This window comes from Myotis davidii, unplaced genomic scaffold (genome assembly GCF_000327345.1).
Source record: "Myotis davidii unplaced genomic scaffold, ASM32734v1 scaffold324, whole genome shotgun sequence".
Taxonomy (NCBI): Eukaryota; Metazoa; Chordata; class Mammalia; order Chiroptera; family Vespertilionidae; genus Myotis; species Myotis davidii.
In genome coordinates, this window is record NW_006295053.1 from 260,487 (window position 1) to 270,066 (window position 9,580).

At 53.5% G+C, this 9,580-nt stretch overlaps 2 protein-coding genes across 2 annotated transcripts in view; one reads left to right on the forward strand and one right to left on the reverse strand.

Moving 5' to 3' along the window:
* Positions 1-5,429, forward strand: part of SEMA4B (semaphorin 4B) — a gene marked incomplete at its 5' end in the record, with an annotated part of 31,587 nt that extends 26,158 nt beyond the window's left edge. Inside the window, 4 exon segments of the mRNA XM_015567731.1 lie at positions 9-160; positions 641-807; positions 3,424-3,509; positions 3,783-5,429. Of these exon segments, the coding sequence (XP_015423217.1) occupies positions 9-160; positions 641-807; positions 3,424-3,509; positions 3,783-4,513 (1,136 nt within the window).
* A 901-nt stretch (positions 5,430-6,330) lies between these two features.
* On the reverse strand, positions 6,331-7,959 carry CIB1 (calcium and integrin binding 1). Its single transcript, XM_006769585.2, has 4 exons — positions 7,734-7,959; positions 7,501-7,619; positions 6,834-6,922; positions 6,331-6,588 (listed from the first exon to the last, which is right to left on the reverse strand). Exons 1-4 carry the CDS (start codon positions 7,918-7,920, stop codon positions 6,567-6,569), a joined length of 417 nt encoding a protein of 138 aa, XP_006769648.1. The 5' UTR covers positions 7,921-7,959; the 3' UTR covers positions 6,331-6,566.
* Positions 7,960-9,580: the final 1,621 nt, after the last annotated feature.

Sequence of the window (9,580 nt, forward strand, 5' to 3'; positions counted from 1 at the left end):
GGGCACAGGCTCCGCCCAGGGCCTGAGCACTGTCCTTGCTGCAGAGGACGGCCGGCTGCACAAGGCGGTGGACGTGGGCTCCAGCTTGCACGTCATTGAGGAACTCCAGATCTTCTCGCCAGGGCAGCCCGTGCAGAACCTGCTCCTGGACCCCAACCGGGTAAGCAGGCGGCAAAGGCCAGTCAGCGCGCGTGGGGTGCCCCTCTGCTGATAAGCTGTTAGAAAGTGAGTGCCCGGGCCCTAGCCTGTGTTGCTCAGTGGATAGAGCATCGGCCTGCAAACTGAAGTCCTGGGTTCGATTCCGGTCAAGGGCTCATACTTCGATTGCAGGCTACTCCCTGGCCCGGACCCTGGTCCGGGTACGTGCAGGAGGCAACCAATCGATGTGTCTCTCTCACATCAGTGTTTCTCTCTCTGTTTCTCCCCCTCCCACTCTCTCTAAAAATCAATGGAAAAATATCCTTGGGTGGAGAGGATTCAAAAATAAATTAATTAAAAAAATAAAGAAGAAAAAAGTGGGTGCCCAGAAGCATGGGAGGAGGCCCTGGGGGAGTGGCTCAGGTTGGGCACGGGAGCCAGGGGTAGCTGTGGGTGGTGGCCCGGGCTGCCATGCCTGTCTCTGATCCCCGTGTCTGTGCAGGGACTGGTGTACGCAGCCTCATACTCGGGTGTAGTCCAGGTGCCCGTGGCCAACTGCGACCTGTATCAGAGCTGCGGCGACTGCCTCCTGGCCCGGGACCCCTACTGCGCTTGGGGCGGCAACAGGTGCCGTCGCCTCAGCCTCTACCGCCCGGAGGCGACCTCCAGGTGAGAGTCCTGAAAGCCTTCCCCCGTCCATCCCTGTGCGCGACCTCAGAGCGCCTTCCCCGGGCTCTCTGAGAATCCCCGCACAGCTCCGTTTGCGTCCACTCTCTTGTTGTAATTATTATTTGTTAAATACTAGAGGCCCGATGCACAAATTCCAGCAAGAGTAGGCCTTCCTTCTCCCGGCCGCTGGCACTGGGACCTGGGGTTCCCTCACAGCCCCAAGGACGTCCGGTCTAATTAGCATATTACACTTTTATTATTATGGATTTTTATTGATTTCAGAGAGGAAGGGAGAGGGAGAGAGAGATAGAAACATCAATGATGAGAGAGAATCATTGATTGGCTGCCTCCTCCACACCCCACACTGGGGATCGAGCCCACAATCCGGGCATGTGCCCTTGTCCGAGAATCGAATTTTGACCTCCTGGTTCATAGGTTGACATATTTTAAGTGAAATCAGGACCTGCCCCATTTGTAGTGTCCTTGTTTAAAAAAAAAGAAAGAAAGAAAAAATTATTTGAAGTGGCCTAGTCAAAATAATATAATTTTTTAAAAAGTTGTTTTCAAAATGACTTGTTTGGGTTATAAAATGTTTATATATGCCCTAGCCAGTTTGGCTCAGTAGATAGAGCATCAGCCTGTGGACTGAAGGGTCCCAGGTTTGATTCCCGGTCAGGGCACGTGCCCAGGTTGTGGGCTCCACCCCAGTAGGGGGCATGCAAAAGGCAGCCAATCAATGATTTGCTCTCATCATTGATGTTTCTATCTCCCTCTCCCCTCCTCTCTAAAATAAAAAGAAATAAATTAAAAATAAATAAATAAAATAAAATGTTTGTATAGAAAACTTAGAAAATAGAGATAAGCCCAATCAAAACATAACTACCCCTAAACCCACCACCTAGAGAGAATCATGTGAGAATTTGATGTCTACCCTCCCAGACTTCTCTATGTATGTGTAAAACAAAAGAGCATGCATTTTAAGTGGAAACAAGACCTGCCCCCACTTGTCGTGTCCCTGCTTCACACAGGGGGACCCCAGTGCCAGCTTCCTATTTCACAAAATCTCATGTGACTACACACACGGACTCTGGGAGGGGACACGCCAAACACGCTCCTTCTCATGGTCCCTGGATGCTGGTTTTTACAGTGTTTTCAGCCTTGGTTCTTGTTTGAATCGTTCTGAGGTTCTTGGTTACATTTTATGCAACAAGTCGGTGCGTGGGCATGGATTTTAGAGACAGCTATCTGCCCCATCTGGGTGGCTCAGTTGGTTGGAGGGCCATCCTGTACACCAAGCATGTCAAACTCAAAGGCTCACACGGGCCCAATAAACAAGGTTTAAGTGTATGTGGCCGCAAAAAATCCAAAGCGTCCATTTTCATAGAAATGTAGGTTTATTTCGATAGAGATATGCAAAATACAAAGGGCTGAAATAAGTGAGTGATCATTAACGTGAAATAATAGAACATTTTAATAAAAATTGCCGCACCGGTTTGGCTCAGTGGACAGAGCGTCGGCCTGTGGACTGAAGGGTCCCAGGTTCGATTCCGGTCAAGCGCATGTACCTTGGTTGCGGGCACATCCCCAGTGGGGGGCGTGCAGGAGGCAGCTGATCGATGTTTCTCTCTCATCGATGTTTCTGGCTCTCTGTCCCTCTCCCTTCCTCTCTGTAAAAAATCAATAAAATACATTAAAAAAATGATAATAATATTTTTTTTTCTTGAACATTCACTTACCAGACACTGAGTAATGGCACACATGAATAAGTGTAATGCAGATAAACCTATTTTTCTTGTTCTCCGAAAGCGAAATATTACCTGTTGGACACACCAAGCATATCAGTCCAAGGCTAACAACGTGGCCATCGGCTGCTAAAATATTCGCTGCTGGTATCAGCGGAGAGAAATGGTGTGCCTGTGCGGAAGGCGCGTTAGGGAAATGAATGCAACACGATGATAGTAATCAGTCATTAGCGAATGATGTAGTGTATTAATGATTATGTATAACAGGATATTGTAAAAACTAAGTCATGACATTTTTACTAAAACGTTTCTTACATAGCGTTATATTGGCTGGGCTGCAAAAATATTCATTGTGGGCCGTGAGTTTGACATGCTTGCTGTACACCAAAAGGTGGTGGGTTCAGTCCCTGGTCAGGGTGCGTCCGGGAGGCAACCAATCGATGTTTCTCCCATCGATGTTTCTATTCCTCTCTCTCCCTCTCCCCTCCTCTCTCTCTCTCAAATCAATAAACATATCCTTGGGTGAGGATTAAAAAAAAGACAGGCAGCCAAAACCGGTTTGGCTCAATGGATAGAGCGATAAATAAAAATAAAAAAAAGACAGGCAGACAGACACACACAGCTATATACACACAGAGCCAGATGTCCTTCCTGTGTTGTAAGGCTTGTGCTGCTTCTGTAATGCAGGGGAGGATTACGGTAACTTTTACTTGAAATAACTACCGGGAAACAGGAGATGCTCGCCTGCTTTTACCCCTGCTCTGGGCCTGCTGGTCCCTGAGCCCCGGGCCCTTGCCTCCAGGGCTGCACCTGGGGATAGGGGTGCAGGCCCACAGGGCACCCTGGCCTATCCCAGGCTCTCTTTGTTCCTCAGGCTGTGGATCCAGGACATCGAGGGAACTAACGCCAGGGACCTCTGCAACGCTTCCTTCATCAAGTCCCGGGGTGCTGCACCAGCAGGTAAGGTGCCCGTCGGAGGATGGAGGGAGGCAGGGGCCAAGCTGCTTAGAAGACTCCTGAATTCAGGCACTGGCGGGAGTAAATGCCTTTTGCTCCCATCCTGGTCCCTCCAGCCTGCAGGCGAGGCCCTGGGAAGTGGAAGTCACAGTCCCCAGAGTCCTCAGAGTTGCCACGGTGGCCTGATGGGCGCTGCCCAGCGGGAGGTGGGTGAGCTGGGGCTGTGGTGCACGCCAGGCCCCCTTGGCCCCATGTCTGTGCCTCTCCTGCCCGCAGGTGAGAAGCCGTGTGAGCCAGTCCCGTTCCAGCCCAACACGGTGAACACCTTGGCCTGCCCCCTGCTCTCCAACCTGGCGACGCGGCTCTGGCTGCACAACAGGCAGCCTGTCAATGGCTCGGCCTCCTGCCGGGTGCTGCCCACGGGGGACCTGCTGCTGGTGGGCAGTCAGCAGGAGCTGGGGGTGTTCCAATGCTGGTCGCTGGAGGGGGGCTTCCGGCAGCTGGTGGCTAACTACTGCGCGGTGGTGTTGGACACGGCGGCAGACCGGCGGGGCAAAGGGTCCGTCGTCATCAACACGTCGAGGGTGAGCGCGCCCGCCCACGGCAAGGCCAGCTGGGGCGCGGGCCGGTCCTATTGGACCGAGTTCCTGGTGATGAGCGTGCTGTTCGTGCTGGTCATCGTGCTCCTGATCCTGTTCTTCCTCTACCGGCACCGCGACGGCATGAAGGTCTTCCTGAAGCAGGGGGAGCGTGCCAGCGTGCACCCCAAGACCCGCCCAGTGGTGCTGCCGCCCGAGACCCGGCCGCTCAACGGCGTCGGTCCCCCGAGCATCCCGCCGGACCACCGAGGCTACCAGGCCCTGTCGGACAACTCCCCGGGGCCGCAGGTCTTCACGGAGTCCGAGAAGAGGCCGCTCAGCATCCACGACAGCTTCGTGGAGGTGTCCCCGGTGTGCCCCCGGCCCCGGGTCCGCCTGGGCTCTGAGATCCGGGACTCGGTGGTGTGACAGTGACTTCCAGAGGAGGCCACCCTGCCTTCAGAGTGCCCTGGATGTTCGGAGGCATTGGCTGGACTCTGCTCTTGTAGAGTCTGGCTGGACACGGCGCTGTGCCCAGCCCTCCGGGGTAGCGGGGCCCTTCAACCGGCCCCGTTGGAGGAGTGAGGCCCCTCCAGCCCAGATGCCATGGCCCCGCGGAAGATGGGCGGGCGCCCGCCTAGGTGGGCAGAGCAGTGCTCCTCATGTAAGCTGAGCCTTTTGTGTAAAAAAAAAAAAAAAACCACTGAAAATGTGAAATAAGAACGATGCCATGGGCACGGCCGCTCCAGCTCGCAGCCCCCAGCCTCGGGGTCTGGCCCTGGTTGGGGTTTTGGAAACATCCACCGTGGTGAGTGGAGACGGAGTTGGGAACCTCTGCCTTATGCTACTGCCACAGGCGGCCCGTCACTGCTGGGACGGGGGCCGGCTCCGGCTCCGTGGGTCCTGCCTGGCCACCGGCCAAGTTGTTACGGCCACCATCCCGTCACCTCAGGGACCGAGGGCCACGCTTATGCGGCCCTCACGTGGCCTGGGCTCCAGCCACCTCCGGACCTCTCCGGCCTGTATCAGGCCGTGGCCACGTGACAGCAGGCCGCGTGAGCTCAGGAGTTAGGACGATGTTCACCTTTCCCTCGGAATTCTAGGAAGAGACTGTTGTTGGCTGCCTTCCTCTGTCCAGACTGAAACCCGTGTCCCCCGTCCCGGATCCACCCAGCGCGTCTCGGTGCCCAGTCCCCCTTCACTCCCACACTTCACCTGCCTCCGATCTAAGGGAGTTGACGCTGCCCAGCACAAGGGCCTGAATTTATGTGGGTTTTATATTTTTTTTAAGTCAGATGCACTTTACATTTGTTCTGTTTTTTTTGTATTTTAAATAAAATCTCAAGAACTGAAATTGAATCGTAGCCCTTGCTCTTAAAGGACTGTTGACCTAGCCATGGCTCAGTGGATTGAGCGTCGGCCTGCAGACCAAAGGGTCCCGGGTGCGATTCGGGTCAAGGGCACGGACCTCGGTTGCAGGCTCTTCCCTGGCCCAGGCCCTGGTTGGGGCTCACACAGGAGGCAACCAATCAGTGTGTTTCTCTCACATCGATGTTTCTCTTGTCTTTCCCTCTCTCTTTCCTACTCTCCCTAAAAATCAATGGATGAGGATTAACAAAATGAAATAAAACAGATATAAACTGACTAAATTAACTAGAAGGGGAAAACAATCTACTAAAGTAAAAGTGAAAAATAAAAAAATGAAAGGACTGTTGCTTTTTGAGGTTGGTCTAATCTTCTGAATTCTGAGAGTTCTGAACTTCCTGTTCCCAGGGGTCAGGGGTCAGGGGGTCAGAGCCAGCCCGCCTGCCCGCCGACATCTCAACCTTTCACTCTGGTCAGGGGTCGGGGCACAGGGAACAGGGTTTCTATTTAACTCTTAAAATTCTTTTTTTTATTTTTAAAATACTCATTCAATAAATACTTTTTAAAACGTATGTATGTGTATACATATATATATATATATATATTTTTTTTTGTTAACCACTGAGCGACACCGGCCGGGCTACAGTAACTTCTTTTTCCTTTTGGCAAACGGCTTTATAATGTTAATGTAGAAATTCATGTCATCACCACCACAATCAGGATTCAAAGGGTTCCCTCCCCCACGGGTCCCCTCATATTCAGCGCCCCACTCTGCCTCCCTGCTGGTCCCTTCTCCGAAGTTGGTCAGTCCCATCACAACCGGAGTCTCCTAGAAGTCCAGTCCTTCCTCATAACCAGCATTTCCAGTGTCACACCCAGAATCAAAACGTCTTAACCTTTATTACTGATTAGCAGAAACACAGAGCGGTGACAACGGCAGTGAGAAGGGGTGAGGCACGGACTGGGAGCGCCCTTCCCTGCCTGGGACAAGACTGCGCAGTGCCAGCTCGACCGGGCCAGCTCGGCCGGCCCTGGCAACACAGGCGTAACCTTGGCCACGGCTCAGCGGTGTCAAGGTTATTGTACGGCGGCTGGGGAATCGGCTGCGTGGCTCCTGTCACAGGACGATCTTGAAGGAGCTGAACAAGAGAACAGTGGGTTTGATTCGCTGCTGGAAGAGGAGGGTGAGAACTAAACCCAAACGTACCCACCTCTCCCCCAAGACCCTTTGGAATGGGCTGTGTCTCGAGTCTGTCAGTCCCCTTTGGGAGAAGAGCTACCCTGAGATATTCAGAGGAGGCGGGGGTGGGGGGGCTTTCCCTGGCATCCCCCCCCCATAATAACATCCTAGACCCAGATGCCACAGGCGGGACCACTGTCATACTTGGCAAAGTCCGGTGAACGGGAAATAACGTGCTGGAACTCGGAGAGATTGATGGTCCCGTCCCTGTCGATATCGGACTCTTCCAGGATCTGGGCAAAGGGAGAGTGTCAGGCCCAAGCCCTCCCTTGGCTCCCAGCCCGGCCTGGCTCGGCCCAGCCCAGCCCGGCTCCCTCCGTCAGGGCCGCCCTGCTGGGCCCAGCTGCTCACATTGTCAATGAGCTGTTTCATCTCGGAAGCGCTGAGCCGCGTGTCCTCGCCCTCCCCCGTGAGGCAGTTCACGAGCTGGCTTAGGTCTTCTCTGTTCAAGGTTCCATCTGGCCCGGCCCAGCCCGGCCCGGCTCGGTTAGGGCCGCGCCCTGCGGCCCAGCTGCTCACATTGTCAATGAGCTGTTTCATCTCGGAAGCGCTGAGCCGCGTGTCCTCGCCCTCCCCCGTGAGGCAGTTCACGAGCTGGCTTAGGTCTTCTCTGTTCAAGGTTCCATCGTCATCGAAATCTACAGAACAGAGCAGACCCGGGAAGCCAGGGCTGACCGCAGCTCCCGAGCAGCCCCGCCCAAAGGACCCCCCCCTGGGAAAGGCCCTGTGCTCCGCGAGGCTCCCCCAGTCCTCACCGAAGATGCGGAAGGCGTAGTGGGACAGGGCCGCCCTGCTGGGCCCAGCTGCTCACATTGTCAATGAGCTGTTTCATCTCGGAAGCGCTGAGCCGCGTGTCCTCGCCCTCCCCCGTGAGGCAGTTCACGAGCTGGCTTAGGTCTTCTCTGTTCAAGGTTCCATCATCATCGAAATCTACAGAACAGACCCGGGAAGCCAGGGCTGACAGCAGCGCCCGGCCAGCCCCGCCCAAAGGACCCCCCCGCCCCCAAAGGCCCTGTGCTCCCCGAGGCTCCCCCGGGTCCTCACCGAAGATGCGGAAGGCGTAGTGGGACTTGATGTCTGGCGTTGCCGTGTCACTGAACACGCTGAGGAGGTCCAGGAAATCCTCAAAGCTCAAGCTGTCTCGGGCCGGGGAGGTGGAGAAGACCCTGCAGATGCGCTCCCTGAAGGGGTTGGCCTGGGACAGGGATGGCGAACCTTTTGAGCTCGGCATGTCAGCATTTTGAAAAACCCTCACTTAACTCTGGTGCCGTGTCACAGATAGAAATTTTTTGATCTATGCAACCATAGTAAAACAAAGATTTATATTTTTGATATTTATTTTATAGATTTAAATGCCATTTAACAAAGAAAAATCAACCAAAAAAATGAGTTCGCGTGTCACAGTAATAAGACAGCTTCCAGAAGGACTCAAAGCCCAGTGAACCTCCTCCTGTTCGGCAAACATCTCACGGCGTTGGACCAATGGGGCCTCATTTTCAGCATTAAATCAGAACAGCCTCAAATCAAGCTCCGCCGAAGAAGGGCCTGACTGGGACTCAAATATTTCCTCCGTTCATTCAATAATGACTTTCTGAGTGCTCACTAGATACCTGGCTCCTTGCTAGGCCCTAGAGCTATGCATTCGTACGAAGAAACTGGCTCAACAAGCGTAGGGAAATAGCCAGGAACCAAAGATGGTAGAAGTATGTAATTCCTGCATTTAGAGTACTTAGATGCTTAATAGATGCTTAATGAATACACAAGTAAATGAAAACTCAGCATTTGGAACCCACTGTTTCTAGAGCTCTAGGGAGCAGTCTTCCTTGACTATCGAGTATGGATTTCAAAGGGCTAATGCGGTCAACCAAAAACATGAGTTCGCGTGTCAGAGGTGACACGCGTGTCATAGGTTCGCCATCACTGGCCTAGGAAGAGAGCCTCCATGAACCGGAGGGGACAGTCCCTGAACCTGCACCATGAGCGCAGGCTCGGGCAGAGAATGACCAGTCCTTTTCCGAAGGCAGGAGGACCAGGGACATCGCTGGGGAGGGGACAAGGATGGCTACTGGGAATCAGAGGTTAACCCACAGGTAGGCCTGGGGGCAGAGAAGGAAGAGGAGGGCACGCTAAGCAAAGAGAACATTTAATTAAACACGTGTTGTGCCCGAGCCCGTTAGGGTCAGTGAACAGAGCGTCGGCCTGGGGACCAAAGGGTCCTGGGTTCGATTCCAGTCAAGGGCACGAACCTTGGTTGCAGGCTTCTCCCTGGCCCGTCAGGGCTTGTGCAGGAGGCAACCAATTGATGTGTTTCTCTCACGTCGATGTTTCTCTCTCTCCCTCCCCCTCCCTTCCACTCTCCCTAAAATTCAATGGGATAATATTCTTGGGTGAGGAATAACAAAAAATAAATAAATAAATAAATAGCTCCGGCTGGTGTGGCTCAGTGGATAGAGCATCAGCCTGTGGACTGAAGGGTCCCCGGTTGCAATCCTGTCAAGGGCACATGCCCAGATTTATGGGTTTGATCACCAGTAGGGGGCGTGCAGGAGGCAGCCGATCAATGAGTCTCATCATTGATGTTTCTCTCTTCCTCTCCCTTCCTCTCTGAAATCAATAAAAACATATAAAAATTAATGAATTAAAATAAACGCCTGTGTTACAGGCACTCGGCCCAGCCCCCTTGCATTTTCACAGCCCTCAGGAGAGGTAGTCAGCCTCTGGAAGTGGGGATCTCAAACTTGAGGGCAACTCCACTCCTCTTAAAGGACCGAGCTGCTTTTGACGGGCCAAGAATGTGTTCCTAGAATCCTGATTTGAAAAACGCCGTTCCTTGCCCTGACCGGTTTGGCTCAGTGGATAGAGCGACGGCCTGTGGACTCAAGGGTCCCGGG